General features: G+C 41.4%; 1 protein-coding gene across 2 annotated transcripts in view; it reads right to left on the reverse strand.

Moving 5' to 3' along the window:
• Positions 1-8,323: 8,323 nt before the first annotated feature.
• Positions 8,324-22,191, reverse strand: part of TSEN2 (tRNA splicing endonuclease subunit 2) — a 113,214-nt gene continuing 99,346 nt past the window's right edge. For both annotated transcript variants that reach the window (XM_069206650.1, XM_069206651.1), the window contains 3 exons: positions 17,246-17,357; positions 9,674-9,763; positions 8,324-8,648 (listed from right to left, as the gene is read on the reverse strand). In XM_069206650.1, the coding sequence (XP_069062751.1) occupies positions 8,589-8,648; positions 9,674-9,763; positions 17,246-17,357 (262 nt within the window). In that variant the 3' untranslated portion in view covers positions 8,324-8,588. The remainder of the gene's footprint in view (positions 8,649-9,673; positions 9,764-17,245; positions 17,358-22,191) is intronic.

Below are 22,191 nucleotides of genomic sequence, written 5' to 3' on the forward strand. Positions count from 1 at the left end.
CAACCAATGGCAAATCCAAGAGATCTACCCTTGGCAAGCTGGTGTGATGGTTATTTATTTTTCTGTTGCAAGCATACACCACAAAATAAAAAAAAGCAAAGAGAGAAAACGTTGCTGTGCTATGCCTTCAATAAAAATTATAAATCTGGTATATGCTGCGGAGAGGTGGGCACAGGTCCCCTACTAGAGTACCTCTATCGGGAAAGATGACCTGATGGCCTCCCCCCAGCAACGCGGGTAGTACTGACCATATGGAAAAACACTCTATATTGAATTGGATGGTGGAGGAGGCTCACGGCAGAGACACCGCTATGACACAGCTCTGTATTCAGACAGGTGGCATAGAGGGATTTGGGAAGTAGGACATGACTGGTATATCTACTCTGGTAGATGTCAGACAGTCCTGAAATCTTTTCAGGCGCTTCAACAGGAACTTCATCGTAGCCAATTTCATCGCTGTTTGCAATTTCATCATGCACTTGCCCACACATACGCTATCTCATCTCCCTCCGGGATTACAATCCCTTGGAGGGTAAGTTTCTCGCACAAGTCCAAGGAGATCACAAGTTAGCCAAACTATACACAATCCCCATATGCTGTCGGCCCTCCGTGCAGCCTTGGAGACTGACCTTCATACTCTTGATGACGACTGGAAAGATGCTCTGAGATCGCCTCGGAGGCAGCCATTTCGGCATGCCTCCACAGGATTTATTACACCAGATATCGCTTATGGTGCACGGGGGTGGTGGACTCTCCATTATGTCTACGATGTTGTGCAGAGGAAGGTTCCTCTTTCACACAGTGTAGGGGTGCTCGGTCTTGAGCATTTTGGGATGCCATGATCTCCTGTCTGGATGTGGTACTTTCCTGAACAAGACCTGCAAACCCGTAAGTGACCTTCCTGCATGTTACAGACGGCCAGCCAGAGTGGAAAGTTGAGGCCCTACCATCATTGGCTGCATGAAAGAGAGGCCTGGACCACTGCATTGGCTTTGAGGTCGCAGTTTATCAGGCCATGGGTTGCCCTCAAAAGCATAAGGTCTGGCAGAGTTGGGCAGATTACAGGGGGATTACTTTGCAGTGTGCTTGCCCGAAACGCTCCTTACTGTACAAAGAGATTAGAGAGTCTGTGCAGGTGGGTGGGAGATAAGACGTGCAATTTTGACATTTCAGTATGCATTGTTGGGGGGGGGGGGGGGTTCTGTGCAATTTTTTTTTTTTTTTTGTTTAAAGATTATATTTGAGAGTTTTTCCTCCTTTTTTAGGTCGAGCCTAGGCAGCGCGCATGCACTGTCAGGAGGACCTGTTGTATTGTATAACGGACTTTGCTCCCACCTGCTGCTTACCATTGGTCTAGTCCAGTGTCCCTCTTCTGTGCAGCCTCCTAGGTGGTTCAGGCAGCGATACATCACTTCCTTTTTTTCAGCGGCGCACCGCTCAACTACAGCTTCCTTGCGCTTCCATTACTCACCTGTTGTTAGGGGTGACTTTTTTTTTTTTTATTGTTACAGCGCTTGTTTTATTTTGGTTTTCAATTTCAGCTAGATTGCGCTGGGTTTTACATAGCGCGATCGCACACATTTGTTTTCTTTAAATTGCTTACATTCCTCATCTGTTGTTGGGGGTGACTTTTTTATTGTTACAGCGCTTGTTTTTTTGGTTTTCAATTTCAGGAAGCTCCCTTTTTATTTTTTATTATGTAGCAACAAATGTCCGGTTAGGACTTAACAACACTAATAGCTCTAACTCGTTTTGAAGACGTGAGCACTCATGTCGATTGTTGAAACTAATTTCCCAAGCCTCACAGATGTGATATGAGACTATTGGCTTTAATAATTTTCAAGTTTGTGAGTATGTTTTCTTCTGCAGTAGCATGGATCATGCGGCTCTGTGCTCTTCGTTCAATGCTGTGTGAGAGCTTTATTTTCATGCGACTACAAGCTACAATAACTATTGTTTTTAAAACTTATTTCAAGAGCTGAATTGTTGTGAAGTAACAAAGCCTCGTAAACTGAGTGCAGCCAGGCCTCTCTTGTAGTTCAATGAGCTGTTGACGCCACATCCACGTCATGATTTATTTTATTACTTTTTACATTCTTAGAAGCCGCTTTTGACCTGAAGAAGTAATTGTGCTCTACATAGTACTAGAATGAAGTCGAAGCTTCAGTTTGCAAAGAACTAAACAGCAAACATTAACGGGAGGGCGGAGAACGAGTTTTCCAATGGCCGAGAACCGAGCGATTGGATTAGGTGTGTAAAGGTTCTAGCCAGGAAGTACAAAAGGGACGCAAAGGGGGAGGCAGGTAACAAACTAGGAGGAGGTGAAAGGCATATGAGTGGGAAAGAAAGTTTGTTTTACTTTATTTAACAGCTTATTTTATAGGTAGGCATGCTACTAAAAATACATTGTATGTTCTAAGATTTCGTGGGCTTCAGCTTTTAAGTCATATAGATTTTTCATGTTGTTAATATCGAGCTTTCCCTTTCACTTTGTGTGCCTAAATGTTGATGTCTCACACTTGTCATGGTACGCCTCTTGATTGGCACACTGCTGTCTCAGAACAGGGGTCACCAACATTTTCTGTAGCTTCATTGACATTAAGCCTAATGTCCATAGAGCTAGATAATATGATTTGAACAAAATACTTAGATGAGGGGCACTAATGCAGGGCTGTCGTGTGTTAATTAAAGTGTGTTCTGTGGAGATGTATGAACATGTGTGTGAATGAATGGATACATGTTTATGAGTGACTGAGAGAATGTATCATATGCACTTGTAGCACAGGGCATACTTTTCACCATGTGTGGCACCATTACATGCATAACACAAACGTACCACTTTTAGGTAGAGCAGACCAGCGTGCAAGCACTGCTCTTCGGCATGTTGTAACCTATTCTGTGGGCTTTAACTGCGCCCATCTCACGCCCATCACATTCATTGGTTCCTGGGCCTACTTTTGTTGGTAAATGTTTTACATCTGTCCCGGTTTGAGGCTGCTTTGTTACTGCCTTGGAGACTGACCCTGTTACATGGATTATTGCACAATCAGCGATGTAACTTAGAGTGGCACACTATTTTGCTCTTTTGCTTTGCGCTGCATGGCCGTATGTTGTTTCTTCCGCTTTCTTGTTTTTGGACATCTTGCTGTTTCTTTCCGATGTCTGTGGGATCTTTTTTTTTTTTGCAGTTTTATGTCACGCAAACACGATACAAAGGTATTGGAGCGCTTTATTTATTAATTTTTTTTGCAGTTTTATATAGCACGAACTCCATACAAAGGTATAACAGCACTTTACATGCACACCGGTTACATTACACAAGAACACATTCATTTTTGGTAGCTAGGAGAGATTAAGTGATTTTCCCAGAATCAGAGGGTGTTGAGGTGCCACTGAAACTCAAACTGTGTTCCCCAGCTCTAAAGTCAGGAGCTCTGAACCTTACGCTACTTCCCCTACCGTAGGTTTCTTTGTCTAGTGCATATTGGGGCAGTCTGGGAATAATTCTTTTTTTGTATAGTGCTTGGTAATCAGGTTCCACCAATTCATAGCGCTACAAAGCAGGTGCCATTCTTAACAAAATTGCTATAATTCATTTGCATCGACCTTGCAGAGACGAAGAAGTGAAAAAACTGTCAGGATTGTAATCTGTGACATGCTCGTTCTGTCAAGACCTCTTGCTATGAGTGCATTAACCAACTGATGAGAGTAGAGCTTAACACTAGGCGTTATAACGTGCTCTTGATAACCCCCGGAGGGTCACCAGCCAAGCGCATAGGTTAGTTCTAGGCAAAAAGATGGCAAAAGGTGTTGCCTCCAAAATGGTGGAAAAGAAGTGGTGACTCCAGACCCAAGCACTTCACGGTCTCAAGCTAGATATTAAAACATTTCTAGCCTTTAGATGTAAATTGGGCCTCTTCAAATAGAGTTCAGTTAGTAGAGGCAGCCATTTTCCTAAACCTGTAGAGCAAAGAAGCTAACACAATGGTGCCACAGTGAGAGGAGCAGCATATCGTATGGCACAAAAGTGGAGCAAACTCCATCACTTCCTCCTCTTATCATTCACTGTTGTCATGGCTTTGACAGTCCCCCTCAAAGCTACTGCGACCTTGCAGATGTCACTTTCGGAAGCGCTGTCTAAAACAGCACTCTAATTTCACTGATTCCTGGTTGAAGAGGCCCCACCTTGAATCCCCTCCACATTCACTGTCACAGGCGGAGAACGCTTCCCCATCAACCTCTGGACTCCTGTGTATAATATCACGGCCACTCTGTAGGAATGAGGCAAAAACACTCCTGAGATGGTGGTCTTGTTATGTCTTCTCTCCTGCAGCAGCATGCCATGGAGGGTAGCTGTGGCACCTGACATTCATCCACTACACTCCAAACCAAAACATATAGGTAAAAAACATTGTCATTTAAAAACCAAATAGCTCTAACTCTCACAAATGCGAGACCTATTGCATTGCAAATGCTTGTTGTAGAACTGTTGGCCAACATGGTCTATTTGCTGCTACAAAACACAATAAAATTTGTCATGAGAACAAAAAAAAAAAAAGGATTTAAGAGACCAATGGACTAAATGCCCCCCCTATGTAAGGCTAATATGTATACAAACAATAGGCGGGCGAAATGGCAAAGCTGCCTCAAAAGCCAGACCTAAACTGGCAGAGTTACTCATTCATAGACCTGGGACATTTAAGAGATCTGTGAAGCAATTACTTGTGTAAAACCTTCACAGCATCGTTTGAATAAGTGAAATGAGTTATGGATTAAATATTTTTATTATCATATAGGATATATATATATATATATATATACACACAAAAATTAGGTCCCAATCGTACCGTATCCACATCCACCCAAGAAGGGAATCAATGCTAAGAGGATAATCAGGCTATTAGGTATGTCACACATAGATCAAAACAAGTCATAGATCACACTTACTCTGTGTTGGTCTCAACTGCCTACATAAAAAACTAGAAAAATATTTATATAATAAATTACTGAAACTTCCTTTGGGTCATGTTCCAAGTCTCTTGTCATCACTTTGAATGTTTGCTCCAAATATCTAACGTAAGTCTGTGATCAAATTCCAGCTGCCACACTGTTCACTGAAGCAAACCAAAAGCACAAAATTGGGAGTTGTAGGCTTTCAGAAACTGTATGGGACATATGACAAAAATGTCCACCTCTTCCTTCTCTCTGGAGGTATGTGTGTGCATCACCCCTCTATGAGGAGTCGTTGCAGTAGATGAATGGTACTGAGACGACTGCCATGGTGGCGGCTGTAAAACAATGGCACCCATTAGCTGGTGCGAATATACAACTAACGCGAATACGAATTATTGTAAAAACTCCTCAAAATAGCTTCTCAAGGAATGTGTTCTTCAAATTTTTACTGAAAACAGAAAAAAAATCGTAAGACAAAAGATGCAAAACGGAATCCCGAGAAAACTAAAAAAAACAATAAGGATATACATAACTTGTATTATTATTATTACCTTAAACTAAAAAAGCAAACCAACAAAAAGCAGCTATTTGCACGGCACGCGTTTGGATTTACAAGATAAAGGAATGGTTTGAGGGGATTTCTGCATCCTAGCACAATTACTACAGAAATGTATAGGTGTGAACACGGCTAGCGAGGGCAGAAGCACAAGGCCGACGTGCCGAGTGTTGAAAACAGCTGTAGGTGTGCCACACTGTCTGCTAGAATTTCGGCTCCCCTTTTTGGGCTGTGTCTGACCGACCCTGTAAGACCACCACATGGCATGGGGAGTTCTCATGGAGGTGTGGACCTAAATGCAACCACGGTCACTACATCTGAATTGCACTGAAGCCACAAAGTGGTCTTTATCATGTTCCATTCAAATGAATGTTAAATTAAAACTACAGCAATAATTGAGTTATCGTTCGTTAAGAGTTGGTACATTTATTTTTCCCAAGAACAGTCTTTGATATTTGCAAAGAATCATTTCTTGACAAGAGTGACAACCATTAATCTGCCATAACAAAAAAGAACTGGAGCATAATTTTGAGTCATTTAGGTGGTCTGCTAGCCTAAAAGTGCATTATAGGCCCAACCTTCAACGGCCTGCACAAAGACCACTTGCCATACTTTAAGACCCTCAACAGTTCAGCAGAAATGTTTTTTGAGGACGATGCTCTTCATTGCTTTTATGCTGAAAAGCAATGTCTGGCGTACAGTATTTCTTCATTTAAGAAACAATGGCTCCTCGTTCCACGCAAAGGTCACTGAAGATTTCTCATTCTCTGCAATGCTAAGCCTCACCTAAATTAAGTGGACCTACTGACATGGACAAGCTTGCAGCTCTCTGGTGGATGGGCCTGAGCTAAATGTTTCGGATGGTGAAGTCAGCCCGGGCTCCCCTGCTGGAAACCCAATACTGAAAAAATCTTTTAAAAATACCTGTTCCTCTGCTCTTCTTTAGGTGTCCTGGCATTCTCTGGGACACTAGCACAGGCTCCCCTACAATCCTGGCACTGCTCTCATGCTAAACCTAGCATGAAAGCAGCACCAAGAGTGGTCCGAGTGGCTTGTTCTGCCGCTCAGACACTATGTGGGAGTCTGTGGAGTTTCTCCAGCCCAGCTGTGTTGCTCAGATAGGAGAAACATAAGCGCGCATGTGTGTTTGGCCAGCCTGAGACGCCCGGCCAAACACACATGTGCACTTAGGGCACGGATTCCACTCTCCTCGCCCCCCTCGCGTGGCCCAGCCCTGCCCCTCCCTGCACCTGCTGATGGTTGAGGCAGCAGCTGAAAGATAAAACAATAATGAAGTATAATTTTATCTTTCAGCTCCTGGCTTATCCAGGGGAATGATGCTCTTTCACCATTGTAAAGGAGCCGCACCTACCTCTTGCACTATCCAGGAAATTAGGTTATGGAACCAGCTTTGAGACCCGGGGAAAACAGAAGTCACCATTTCTGCCAAAACATACTTTGGCTCAGTGTGTGAAGCCTAAGATTTGTTATTTACTTTTTGTGTGCCAGAAGATTACAGTTATTTGAATTTCTCTTTCTATGTAGCAAACAGCAAAGTGCATATCCATACTTGTAAACACCTCCCCCACCCCCTAAATGTCACGGAACAAGGCAGCAAGCACAAGGTGCATGGTTGTGCAAGGTTTATTATTTAGTACCACAAAATACACAATCCAGGCGCAACCACCTAAATGACATTATAGATTGACTGACTGAAAGCACCAGTAAAGCGAACACTACCCAAACGAGATCCAGGCACGGGAGAGCTGTGTACCAAATCAGGAGTGCTGGTACTTTGAGTACAGCTCGGATTGCAGAAAGAACCTAGAAGCACAGATGTGAAAAGATAAGGCATTCCAAATAATTCCTGTTGGTATTGCAAGGCTTTGTCCCCCTTAAAAGATTATCACAACAGGTAGTACCAGCAGATACTATGATTTGTGGAGAGTATCGGACGACTTGGGATAGTTTGAGCTATGAACTTAAAAACCAAGTGGATGCCAATGAAGAGAGCTCCTGAAATCCAGACATGGCCTTACTCCTCAAGCAACCTAACAAGGCACACTGCTACCTTTTGGGCAAGTAGCAGCCTCTGCAGCAGTACTCTGGTTCAGCCAGAATGCAAAAGCAATGACACAATCATTAAAGAAAGTCACTGCTGCATACACAATGTTAACCTTTTGAGCTGAATTGGGCAGCTTAATCACAAGCACTGGCAAAGCAAATAGGTCTTGCGTGGGCTGCCAATCTTATGGCTTTGTCAATGCTTGTTTTGTTCTGTCATGGTTTTTACAAACGTTGTTGTTGCAAAGCTGCTAGTCTCTCATCAATCTAAAAAAAACATTGGCTTAAAGCAATTGTTTTATATCACAATGTGTTAATTGCTAAGTAGATGCTAGCACTTAAGGGAACTACTTTGTGTGTGGATGTGCTCCCCGTGAAAGGGAAGAATGCCATAAATCACAGTGAACTTAGCCAGTGGCTGAAGTAGGCTGAACCACTGCCCCTCGATGTAACGGGAGGAAGAAAAGTGTAACTGACAAAATAATGCACCAATGGATGAAGAGGGCTGGCTGAAATATTATGTATATATGTGTATACTTTTGGTAAAATCAAATGGTCTTGGCAAAGGTCAGATCTAGAAAGGAAGTAAACCCTCAGGGATATTAAAACAACCACCAGCCAAACCTTCGTTCACTGCTAAGCAACTGTTCAAGAGTAATTAACATGATGGTTGATTGACATTTGGAGACTGTACTTCACACTTAAATTAAGAAGACTACTTGCCGTAGAAAGCAGGGAAGAAAAAGAATAAAATGTTACCCAATTAATTTATTGTGGCAGTACCCTTCATACAAAACATGTGTATCCTTTCGGGTCATATTATGCTTTCGATGTTTTTCTTCAAGGCTTCATTCCAAAAAGCAAATAATACAGGAGAGTCTGTGAAAACACTCTAGTAATATGAACAGCAAGCCTGGAACAATTCTGTTTCACTACATTCGACCTATGTGATTTAATGGTGCTCCTACAGTGGAACGACCTTTTGAAATTATGTCTTTGGCTACACAACTCCCTGTCAAAGGTCATCTTGTTCAGAGCGCTCCCGTGATGAGACCCAACGGTTTACAATTAATTCCTAAAGAAAAAAAAAGAAAAAAAGAAAAAACACAGAAAACAAATACATATTAATTTAAAGTTAGCAGAACAATAATAAGATTGCTTCCTATATTTATCCAACTGAAACACGTATCCAATACTAAAGTGAATCTGTTTCACTAGAGCATACCAATATTTTAAATAATTATACAACACATTAGATATTAAAGAGTTGTCAACATGGACTACAGGTATGATTGAGCTAATAGGTCCACAGGAAATTCTTGCTTAGATATTCAATAAATCTTCATGACATATTCCAAAAAGTAGTGCATGCACGTACAACTGACCCAGGAAAGCCTCAGGCAGATTGTTAAAGATAGGCAAAGGTTTTAGTTGGGGAGCAGAAATTTGGTTTAGTTGAAGTCGTTCACTATGTTTTTCTTAGGAAACCAAAATGGAATAATAAAATTAAAGCTTACTAGTTTGGGTTGCAATCGAATTTCAAATGAAAAATACATTTAGAGTTTCCAAAAACTGTTTTTATACTGTGACTGTTCGTGAACCATCTGAACAACCACAGTTTGCCTGGCTCAGCAAGCGTGCCAATTGTTATTTCATCTGCCATTACATGGTGCAAGTGGTTGCTAATAGGTTCAGAAGAATTGTCCTTTACACCCTCATATTCTTGTATAATTTGTGCAATGCTTCTTATTCCCAAAATTACAACAAACAGCAGAAACACAGGGAGTCATCATGCAGCATCCAGGCGCCCAGGTTGTGCAATGCTCTCAAACAAAATCTCAGACTTTATCAAACTAAATGCAGTTGAGGAATCATCTCATTACAAAACCATTCAATCTAGTTTACGAAATGGACTCCAGGTGGAATTGAGGGCCTAAATGAAGAAAGTGAACAATTTTCTCAAATCACCTGTTTAGACCTACTTGCCCGCATTCTTGCTCAAATGTGTTCTTATGCTTTTAGAGTGTTTTTGACCAATCCTTCGAATAAAGGTTGTCATACAAACTCAAAATAAACCGCTTACTATATAAGGTCACTTGCCTGAACTTGTATTCGTTTCAGGCACTCCGGGGAACACATCTCCTCTTCCGTCATGTCAGGTGGTTTGATAAGATAGCAAAATAACAGCTCCTGAGAGGAAGAAAAATCAAAACCCTAGTTATCATCCTCATTACATACATTACCAGGTGGAAACCATCTGTTTTGTGACATGTTATTTTGCACTGAATCACTTTTTTTTTCACTTTGGTAGCTTAGTTCATTATTGAGGATGTTGCACTTTATATATGTGTGCCAGTAGGATCATTATAATGAACTTCTTTATATCTGTAATAGCCTATTGTTCAATGTACAATTAGATGCATTGTGGTCACTGTATAGAATTTTTTATAGCATTACATTTTGTTTCTTTTTTTTAAAGACCTTCTGTTCTTTGCAACAATACAATAGTAGCAAATCATCAGTTTGTATAAATTACATTAATTGTACGAACTGTAATACACTGTTTATAATGAGGGCTGATATCTATATTTATTACAAGTATTTGTGATATTTGCTTCAGAACACACTTCGTATATTTTCTCTGTTCACACACTGTGCATAAATGTTTTGTGAGGTGCTGGGACACAATGATTTGAGAAAGGCTGAGATGCCAAAAATCAATCAATGGAATAAGTTCTATATTATAACAGCAATCCTGGAGTGCCAGAACGTTTCTTTTGACAAGGAGCTGATTAACTTTGTCATATTAAACACGACTGCTGCACCCCTGAACTGGCACCGTCACATTGGGTGGATGTGACAGGCGTGTTGTAGCATCGGAACCTTGAAGATTATATTATATATGAACATAATCTGTTTCCAACAAATAGCTATTGCCCGATTTCAAATAAATGAAAAGTGAGCCACTACAAACATTTCTATTTGTCTGACACAACTTAAATCATACTGCAATTTCAGATGTGGTTTACGAGTGTATTAATACATGAATCAAACTCGAATCATACTAGATTCCAAGACACGATGAAGATTGACCCATCAAATTAGTTTTTTAAATCCTTAAGTAGACATCTGTCTTTAAGGGAATACCTACGTTTTACCTTGCCAAGACCACCAGCACACAAAGAGGAACCACTAGAGAAAGAACAGGTGCTGTAGTTCCAGGGTTTGGGACATGGTCTACGTGCATTCTAAAGCATAATAGGCGCAAAGGAAATTCCATGTGGTTTTTACGTTTGACATTAGTTTTGTAGTTCTGTAATGGCATTTCTTCAGTGGTGAAGTCGAAGTCAGGAAAACGTCAGCTCAGGCAGGGTGTTTAGAGGAGGCTTTTATTACATTTGGACAGGTTTACTTTTTGCACCTGCTTTACAGAAGACTGATGATTAGGCGTTCCCATTCAGCGGGAATTATTCTAACAATTATGACTATCACCAAACATCCTACAATTCAGAAGTCGGTGTTCCAAGAAAAGCAAGTGAGGAATGTACTTTTAAATGCTCTCAAATATGTTGACGAAATAAACACTTCTGATTTAAGCCAGGCACGAAATTCCATTGAACCAAAGAGAAAAACAGAAATGACAGAAGTGAAATGACCATTTAATGTTTAACATTTGTTTTTAGGTAGTATTGGTTGTAACGCTGTGGAATTATAAGGCAAGCGCTTCCCATTGAGGGACAAATGAGAGAAAATGAAAGATGGACGAGAGGGTGGAACGGAAGAATCAGCACGGCAAACGGGAGGGAAGCAGCAGCACGGGAAACAGGCGGCTGAGAGGGAAGATGCAGCACAGGAAACAGCAGTGCGGGAGGGAAGAAGCAGCACGGGCAACAGGAGGGTTTATTTATTTATTTTATTTATTTATTTATTTATTTATTTAATGCGTTTTTATATAGCGCGGACTTTACCCGAAGGTGTCAGAGCGCTTCACAATAGGCAAAGTAAAGATACAAGAGGAGAGGAATTACAAGTGAGCCTGTTACAAACACAAACGTTACATTACATGAGGCAATACGAAAGGAGAAAGTGACGTGTGTAGGTTACAAGAGCAAATAAAGTACGAGTAGAGGAGGAAAAAAAAAAAAAAAAATTGCAATAAATGGTAGACACTCAAAACACTAAAACAATAGTTATGTTACATGAGGCAGTGGTGGCCGTTGTGCATGTATCAAAAGCAAACAAGATAAAAGAGGTAGCAAATGATACGTTGTAAAAGGAAAGGTGCCGTGTGCATGATACAAAAGAGTACAAAATACATGTAGAGGTATAAAACTGCACTAAATGGCAGACACTCAAAACACAAAAACACCCTGGGAAGGCACTTCTATAGGCATGGAGAACAGAATTTCCTATAATGGAAGGACTTTCTTCAGAAAATAGAGGGCTTGAATTAAATTTGGAAGTGTCTTTGAAGGAGGAGAGCTTTGAGGTCAGTTTTGAAGGCCTGGGAAGAGGTGGTGGTCCGAAGCTGAGGCGGAAGTGAGTTCCAGATTCTCACCGCGTTGCCTGAAAAGGATTGGGCCATCGATCTTTCCTTCTTGAAAATGGGAGGTTCAAGCAATAACTTTTCTGCATTACGTGATGGTCTGGAGCCCCCAGAGAGTTTCAGTTTATTCACCAGGTAGCGAGGGGAGGAGGAGTGCAAGGCTTTGTGGGTGATACATGCAGTTTTGTAGATAGATCTTGCCTCTATGGGAAGCCAACGGAGGGTGGATAAAATGGGTGTAATGTGGTCGCTTCTTTTGGCCCCATATATGAAACGAGCTGCTGAATGGAGAATAGACTTCAGGGGGGAAAGGTGGGATTTGGGAAGGCCAGTAAGAAGAGAGTTGCAGTAGTCCAATCTGGAGAGAACCAGCGATTGGACCAGGGTTTTAAGGTCGTGCTCCGTGAAGAAGCGACGAATCCCCCAAAGAAGGCGCAGTTGGTGTCGAGCAGACTTTGCAATGGAGTCGATGTGGGAGAGTAGATTGAGTTTTTTGTCGAGTATGACACCAAGGGATTTTGCGCTCTCGACAATGATGGGCTTATTGTTCATTAGATTGATCTGATCCATCCATGATTGCACTGGGGGATGAGAAAGTGAGGAGGAGAGGAGGAGGAATTCTGTTTTGGAGGGATTCAGGATCAGTTGATGAGTTAACATCCAGTTTTGAATGGAGTCGAGAGTAGAGCTAAGGAAGGAGAGATCGTGATTGGAGACCACCTTAAGGTAAATCTGAGTGTCATCCGCATATAGATGATAGTGGATCCTGGATTTACTCACGAGATTTCCCAACGGTTCTAAATAGAGATTGAACAGTGTGGGTGCAAGTATGGAGCCTTGAGGAACACCTTGACTGACCGCTAAAGGAGCTGAGAGACTGTTCGCTATTTTGATCATTTGGGATCTATCAGAGAGGAAGGAGGCAAACCATTTGAGCACAGTGCCCTCCATGCCCATTCTCTGTTGAAGAGTGTTAAGGAGAGTGTTGTGATTGACCGTGTCAAAGGCTGCAGAAAGGTCAAGAAGAATTAGAAGACAAGACTCCCCTGAATCGAGTATCCGCAGCGCGTCATCAATCACTAGCAGCAGGGCTGTTTCAGTGCTGCAGTTTTGAATGAAGCCGGACTGGAAATTGTCAAGAAGATTATTATCCTTGATATGGCGAGAAAGTTGTTTCGCTACACATTTTTCTGTGATTTTCGCAAGAAAGGGTAAGTTAGTGATGGGACGGTAGTTGTTGAGGTTGTTCGCATCAGCGGTGGGCTTTTTAAGCAGAGGGGTGACCTGTCCAGTTTTGAAGGAAACAGGAAGGGAGCCTTGACTGAGGGAGAGGTTGACCAAAGTGGTCCAATAGGAAAGAGAGTTAGTATAGAAGTCAATGGCAATGGCACTAGGGATGGGGTCAAGAGAATGGTTAGAGGGCTTTGTATCGAGGATGCATTTAAGGAGAGCATCGTCAGAGATGGGGTCAAAGTTTTGCCAAATGGTTAAGGATTTGCGCTCCTCTGTATGGGTAGGATGAATGACCTGATCTACAAGTGATTTTACCTTTTCGTCAAAGAATACAGCGAATTTCGCTGCTTTCTTTGTGGAATCTTCCAATTTGGAGGTAGGGGGAGAGCTGCTTGGGTTCTTGATGAGGTCAAATAGTTTTTTGGGTCTATTTTTGGCTGAGTCAAGGAGGGATTTGTAGTGTGACGCTTTTCCAAGGAAGATGAGCTTGTGGTACTTGGATCTTGCTGAACGAAGCGTGGCCAAATTTTCAGTGGAGGGCGCTTGTCTCCATTGTTTCTCAAGGGCTCTTAGGAACTTCCTTTCTTCATAGAGGGATTTGTTGAATCAAGGTGCTGAGGGAGTGGGCCTTTTCTTTTTGCTTTGGAGAGGAGCGACATTATTGATTTCGACTGCAAGGAGTGTGAGGCATTGGGAGGTGAGGGTGGGAGTGAAGGAGCAGCACGGGCAAGAGGAGGGCGGGAGTGAAGGAGCAGTATGGACAAGTGGAGGGTGCGAGGGCGGGAAGCAGCACAAAGGGAGAGAAGATACAGCACTGACAATAGGAAGCAACAGAAAAAAGGAAAAAAATAGTACCTGACCAGCGGAAGGATACTAAACAAGATAAAGCAATCAGAACCTGAACAATAATCCGCACGAAAGAAGAAGTGAGGCTAATTACGAGGCAGCAAGAGTGACTGTGAATTGCAGGTGTATACTCTAAGAACGTTCCTGTGCCGATCATGTAGAAGTAATGGGGAGGCACGCAACATCTAGGTGGAGCTGGGAACAAGCAACTTGAGTCAGCATTGTGTGTCTCCATGAGATAAACAGCCCTGATGAAGTCCGTGAGAGTACTGTTCTCATAGGACGAAACACGTGTTGGCTGTGGCTGTATGTGCTACATGGATACTGACTTCAATACTGTGTTTACTACATGAACATGGATGTCAAAGGACAATTCTGTGGTTACTATGATGAACTTTTTTGTTGAACAATAAATTGAGCTTGAAACTCTCCATGGTATTAATGCCATTATACATTACATATTGATATATTACTTACTTGGAATTATAGATTCATGGGTGCCCTGACAGCTGTGTTTTGTCAAGAGTGACAATGAAGCCAACGAATGATTAAAAAAAAAAAAAAAAAAAAAAAGGGGGACGTGGGTGGGCGGGGGGGGGGACGGCGGGCGCTCCAAGCTCCTTATAGAAAGTAATATCTCAACCATGTGATAGAGCATGCGCTGTTGCATGCGAGGCGTAAAAACTGCCTTTTATACTCCTCCATAACAGTTTCCCACATATTTCATATACATTACTTATAGTAATAGTTTTCCCTATTGTCGATTAAAAAATAAAAATAAAATGTACACTAAAACTTAAAGCTTCAACGTCACACCTAATTACAAAAAGGCAGTCATAGCAAGGGCCAATGGGATTATATGATTTTGTGGCTGATGTGTTTTTCGCATAACTATGGGTTTGCCGCACATGCCACATATGATCCATCATCTGTTGTATAATAGCAAATTTTATCAAAATAATGTGTTTCTAGCTCAAACAAATCAAGTTACTAAAACAGGGTGACCAATGCCGCCACAAAGCGAAAGCCCCTTCGCAAAGTTTTGACTAGTCACCTTTTTTGTTACTTAGTGCTATATTTGGCTGATGAACGCATATTACTGAGGTGAAGCCTATGCCCAGACGGCGTTGAGCCTTAGAAGCACATACTAATTAAATAATACTATCACAAAATGTGCCACATTACGCTGCATAATTTGCCTTTCCCTTACTCTTAATTTAGTCAACCTGCTGCATAATTTGGTTCTCCCCTGCCGCATAATTCCAGTGCCCCTTGTCATATTGTATCCAATTCCCAATGACTTGCTACATTTCTCAGTATTTTTCAGTCACCCTTGCATGTTCATAATGTGCTTATACTTTGCCATCTAGTCTTGTTAAGACTGTCGCCTACAGAGCCTGAAAACTAAAACTCTAGAGCTGTCTTCCCCAGTTGACTTGAGCATAGCATAGCAAATGTCTACTTCTAAACCAAAATATGGCATCTTCATAAAAGGCACAATAATACGCACCAAAAAAAAAAAAAAAAACAGCTGCACTTTTGGATGCTGCTTGTGAAATGCCCTTCCTTTGCACACACCATCTGCTTCCCAAAAAGGCCCAGAGAACACAATGTTCTGCATCTGATCTGGCGGCGGTGGTGACTCCAGGCCAGTTATTGCGATCAGCAAATAAATAATTCATGGCCACTTCTAGCGTACGGCACAGATTTGTAGGCACATTGTGGGGCAGTAAACAAGAAATCCAATTTAAATTTCAGACACCGCACAATACAGGGACGAGGCCAAAACATGCAGTAAAAGCCATTGATGATATGCCATGGCATTCCTAGATCGCAAAGAGAAGCACGTTTTGGAACCATGTACACAAGATATGCATTTTTTTTTTTACATGTGCTCCTCGGCGATCACGCTAAGGGTCTGCATTAACACGCTCACCTTCGCGTCTGAATAATAACATTGTAGCTCACTGTGTGGATTTAACCCCTTGCGATTTCTTTGAGCCAGAGGCCGCCCAGCACTACAGCATGTTATTTAAACGTGGAGAGGAACTTTTAATGCAAGTATTTTTAATCTTTTTTGTATGTATCTTGCGAACTGTAACGGGCTCACTGTCGTCATGAACACAACAAAATGAACAGTCTGGTGAACAGGGAAGGTATCAAAGGCATCCTGCACTGCCACTAAACTTGGCAAACAGACATAGGGGGAGAAACGTTGCTATGCCCAAGGGGACGTGGGGTGCAACGCATAAGATGCAGTGCGCCATTGGTGGCGCAATGCAATAATGGCAGCGCACTGGTGTTTTATTGTTTTCAGTGTTAATTTTTTCCCTACATTTATTCCAGGGAATGGGGGTAATATGGGTTGGACAGTCAGCTCCCTAGCAATAAACGTGTATAAAATATGCAAAATGAGCAATGTTAAACCGCTCTTCACAGTTGGCTCCTTATACACATTTAATAAAGCATCCTCCCAAATACACAACAGTAAGGGAAGCACACCACATGTGTGAGTAGTATGGAGAAGTCTCTACTGCTGTACTGCAGACGTGTAATTAAAAATGCCATGACTGTGTGCGGTGTGGTGTCCAAGGAGACTCTATGGGGAAAGTATTCTGCATTCCTTTTTCCTGTAAATGCTCCCACTTTGAAGTCAGCAAAAGCAAAGTAAACACCCTGGAAGACACAGCTTGACATTTTACCTCTGTCTCTGAATGCCCAGCAAACATGACAAGATAAGAACAAGATTTAAAGGCCTGTTTACAGGAAACGAGTATGTGGAAGGAGTTAGTAAACAGTTTCAGCAAAGGGAGGGACAAACTGAACCTGGAGAGACTAAAGTAAAAAAATGGACAGCAAGAAGATACAAGTTACAGTCCACAAAGCCAATAGCAAGCAATGGGCATAATGCATTCCTAGGCCAACTTTCTGAAATCACCAAGATGTCTTTAGCAAACCAGAAAGCTGTGCTGTCTGGTAGGCTGCGACCTAATCATGGCCCAAGTGAGAACATATTCAGTGGAGAACACCACCTCGTGGTTACTTACCTTTGAAACATTCACAGTTGTTCGATTCAAGCCAGCTAGTGACTTCCATGTAAATGGTCTTCGTGCAGAACCATGAAACTGGTGGTCAACAAGCTCGATGATTACAGAATAGCTGTTAAAACAAGAAAAGATGTACAGGCATTAATGCTCAGTCATTATATTGGTATTCCAAACTTGTGAAATCACAGTGCAAATTGTGAAGTAGATAGCAGAGTCTATTTTAGTATTTTTGTTTTTAAGCAAATAAACACCCAATAGCACTAAAGGGATGAGGTGAAAGAGGCCAGCTTTGCAAAAGCATGCACAGAACAACAAGCTACATAGACTATTTTGTGAGAATTGGCTAAAAGGGAACATACATGACATATGCCCAATCTGAGGGTTTGTGGCTAATCCACTCTGGTCGTTATATATAGTGAGGGCGGTTTCCTAAGGAACCATAAAACATGCATATCGCAAATGCTTTAATATTTGCTTGTGCAATTCTAGCTTTGTAACCATACACCTCAGTACTTTTGAGGGACACTGCAAAGCTAAGACATATCAGTATTTTAAGAGATGTGAGGGATTTTCACTTTAGGAAGTGGAAGTAGACACATATTTAAATCGAACCAAATAAGAGTAGGGTTTGCATTCGTCATTGAACTGAGACTTATTTGACAACTGATCAGTTAATCTACCATGAGAAGGAATATCTTAGAAATCTTTTATGGCAAGATGCTAGACATTTGAGGACAACAACCTTAGTGGAGAACATGTATCCCTTTGTACTATATATATCTCCTATGTGGAAAATGGATTATTGAGGTCTTTTAACTCGGGGAGAGGTAGTTGTTAAGTAAAAGCTTCAGAGAATACTTTGAGCTTTTATATAGAGTAAGGGAATTATACAGGAGCGGTGCATATTTTCTCCCTAATTCATTGTAGACCACGAGGATAAATTCTGGTCCATACATTAATTCAAAGCATTTCCCATTCGCTAGTTTTTAATGTACATATAAACACTGTAGTCCAGTTAGATCAGCATCAATTCTACATACCCAAATACACTTAAAATCCAGAGGCACAGCTTTTAGGGTGCAAACCGCCAGAAAATGGAATGCTGCACGTCATGTATCAAAGTAGGAATACGAATATTCCAGGTTCAGAAAAAAAATCTCAAAATATGTCTTAGGCTAAAAGAATCAGCTATTGCACTGCCTCATTTGTTCGGTTTCTCCAAAGCCAGGAAAAGTGTGTGAACGTGTGCTTTATAGGAAATAAACCTATTAACACACACCCATCTTAGAAATCTTTTACACATACACGTGCTGTGTGCATGGATGTTGATTGCAGTATGAATAATGTCCCCTTGGAGAATGCTTTGCCTGCAGCACAACATGGTGGTTCCCTTTGCACAGAAAGGACACTAGTTTCCTGTCTTTGGAAGAGCATTTCAGATGACATAAGAGGTTTTGTTCCACTTAGTGCTCAGCCATCAGGAAATCTCCTGTAATATGCATATTCTCATTCATTTGGGAGCACCTCCTTCCAAGCCATTTTTTGTTGCTTGGGTTTATTTTTTTTTTAATTGGCAGTCAACACTGATTTCTCCACCAGTGATACACTTCAAGTAAGCAAGGTCACCTTGAGCCAGTTGTAGATTGTTTTTGTCTGTTCCAGCTCTGCAACATCAGCACAGAGGAGCACATTTCAAGGAACAGGCACTCTGGAACTTTGTATTTTTTGCATCAGACAGTGTCCAGTGTTCTAGGCTTAGCAACTTCTTACCTACTGGCAGGATCCTCCTGCTGAGACTGGTTAGACTGAATCCTTCACGTTCTTTTATTTCAGATCAGAGTTTATACAGGTCTTTTGTAGTAAAAGTGGTGGGGTTCAGTGTTGCTGTGTGGCATAATAATGTATTTGGTGTTGTGGAACTGGCTAAGTTTGGGGCATAAAGTCTGCGTTTGCCTTGCCTGTTTATATTTCGGTTCATGGTGGACCAGCCTGTCCCATGGTGACCCTCTCATCACGACTGGGTTACGAGGCCCTTAAGTAAGCAGTAGAAATGCGATTCTTAAAGGTTAACAGTATAAAGAATCGAGATTTTATAAAAGACAAGGAGGCTAGCATTATGTATAAAATCTTTTATTCACTCCTTCTGAGCCGTCCCTTTAAAAATTCTCAAATAGAACTCTGAAACATGACAATAAATTAGAACCCACAACAGCAGCCTCTCCTCCACCTTCTCCCTCTTTTGTTTGAACTTCCATCAAGTATTCTCGATTTCTAAAAGTGTCAGAATTTGATCAATCTGCTGCCTTTAACACATCTTCCCATCATCCTCCTGACATTAATATTTTGCTTGCTATCGCACCCCTAGTTAAATGAGCTGTAAATTTGGCTTCATCTACACCTGCTTCTTTCATCACCGACTTCACCCGATGAGCAATAGTAGGATTTGAAACAGATTTAAAAGGTTTAACATAGGATATTAGCCGTTGTTCTTGTCCTGCACATCTCTTGTCCAACATTCTAGATTTGTACGTTTTCAAACATCGTACCACACACAAATCTGTAATGGTATGAAAATAAGGATAAAATATTGTACTAGACATAGTTTTTGTTCTTTTACAAATTTTGAAAAATGTGGTTGCTAAATTCTTTCAGAAACCTCCAAAGCTCTTACATCAGATACCCTTGTGAAAGATATCATGCATAATTAAGTTGCTAATTTCCAAGACAGTTCTCAAATTCCTCAATACCTATTACTTGGTTAACTTTAAAAAAGTTTACATGCTACATCAACATCCCACAAAGTCTGATGTTTTGACCTTGTAGGTCTCTTAATTCTAATTCCTTAATTACCCTGCATACTAAAGGGCTTCTACCTATAGAAATTCCTTGACCTAAACAGTGCCACCGTACCCTTCCTGACCATGCCCGTCAGTATCTTTTCCTGGTACCTGGTGCCCATGATTCATTGAGTACATCCGTAGCTGTTCCCGAAAGACCTGAAAACTTACTTAATTCCTGAGATTTTCCATACTAGAAGGTTGAAGTAAATCCTCCTGAACTAAATGATTTTCCACTAGGTCTATTCCAATCAAAAGTCCTTCGCGTGACAGTTAAATACGGAATGTTGACTGCCATTTCCAAGACTGCTGGAAACGGAGGTTGAGTCTTCCAAAATTGAGTCAACAAAACAATCTGACATTTCTGTCTTGTCACATGAAGTAACACTCTCTGAATCATCGTGAACGTCGGAAAAGCATAAACCTGCAGATTCCTCCAATCCTGCATGAAAGCATCCATTGCTATCGCTCCGGATCGGGTCCCCAACTCATGTACCTCTGTAATTGAAAAGTCAGCCTGGAGGCAAATAATTCTACACCAAAAGGAGCCCAAATTCTTTGACTTCTCTGAAACAAATCCTCCCTCAGCTTCCAATCAGTTAAATTCCTCAAAATCCAATCTGCTACTGCACTGGAAATACTCAGAAGATACTCTGCCTCCAAAATTATATTGTGTTCCAAACAGAATTCCCACATCTCTAGTGTTAAATCTGACAATTTCTTTGACCTGGTACCTCCCAACTTGTTGATGTAAGTTACAGCAGAAACATTGTCCATTTTTAGAAGAACAGCATGAATTTCTAACTGTTTCCTGGCACGCTGTAAGGCAATCAACCCTGCTCTCTACTCCTGACAATTTATGGGACTCTGCCTCTCTTCCACAGTCCATAAACCTCCTGTTTCCTGTCCTGGACAAAAGGCTCCCCAACTTAAACTGCTTGCATCTGACTCCAGCACAAAAATCTGCTTTTGTTTTAAATATTGCCTTTCCATTCCATGCTTCCAAATTTTCCTTCGACCTCGTCTTTTGCTAGACCAATATCTTACAGACCTTCCCTTTTGGCAATAGAAACCACCCTGGTTTCCTCTGTTATTTCCATAACTCCCGCTTGAGTTGTATCTAGAAAATTGGGACTCTCCTTCCAGCCCGTCCAGAAAAACTATTTCTGGAAAAAAATGTTCATGTTAAAATGTGCCTTGCCTAAACTAGTGAAAGTCAGCACTAATTTTCCCAAAGACTTCACCATGCCTTCACTGAATAAAAGGTATTTGGCGTCTTCACTTAACTCTTTTTTGCCAAATTCACCCAACTTTGGGGTCATACGCATCGATATTGCTCTTTTTCTCTCTGCCCAGTGTCCTGCACTGGCATTTCCCAAAAAGCAAATAGCGTGTTGGCACCAACCTCTAAGTAGATCTATATTTAGAATATTCCTTTTAATATAAGCTTCTTCTACAAGGTCAAACATTCTCGCTAAAGGTCCAAGCACATCTAATAGCCTGTCCTGGCATTATTTAAGGGATCTCTCTAAACCTTTTCTGGGGTCTCTCACCATTTTAAATGAGTAAATAATTAACTACGGATCTAGGTTCGGAGTCAGAGTAACCTTATCATCGATAATTGGCAGAGAACATTCCGAGTGCATCCTTTTTGCTCATCTCTCTCCAAAGGTCTCCAGATCCAATGGCAAATATATGCAGCAACGTGGTCTAAAGGCCACCAATCCTTTCCCTTTGTGTGTCTAATATCACGTGGATCAAAAAGATTTTCCCCCATTGGCTCTTTCAATGTTTTGCATTCTTTAGATTTGTCATCCAACAAATTTCCAAATTCTTGATCAATGTTTTCATCATAACTTAAGTCTAAAAAATACTCACCCACATTAGACGTTTGATCCCTTGCATCTGATGGCCTGTCATTTGCAGCGTGAAACTGCCTCTCATGTGTGCCGCTTCGGTCACCTTCCCTCTCTGAATTGCACAGGATTCCTTTCTTTTTGGAAGATGCTTCAATAAGCTTCCTTTTCTTTAAACATTTACCATCCGGGACTTCTAAAGCCCTTCCTCATCCTCAGAAATTGAGAAAAATCCTCATTGTCTAAATGCTTT

Source organism: Pleurodeles waltl, chromosome 9, assembly GCF_031143425.1.
Source record: "Pleurodeles waltl isolate 20211129_DDA chromosome 9, aPleWal1.hap1.20221129, whole genome shotgun sequence".
In the NCBI taxonomy this organism is placed as follows: Eukaryota; Metazoa; Chordata; class Amphibia; order Caudata; family Salamandridae; genus Pleurodeles; species Pleurodeles waltl.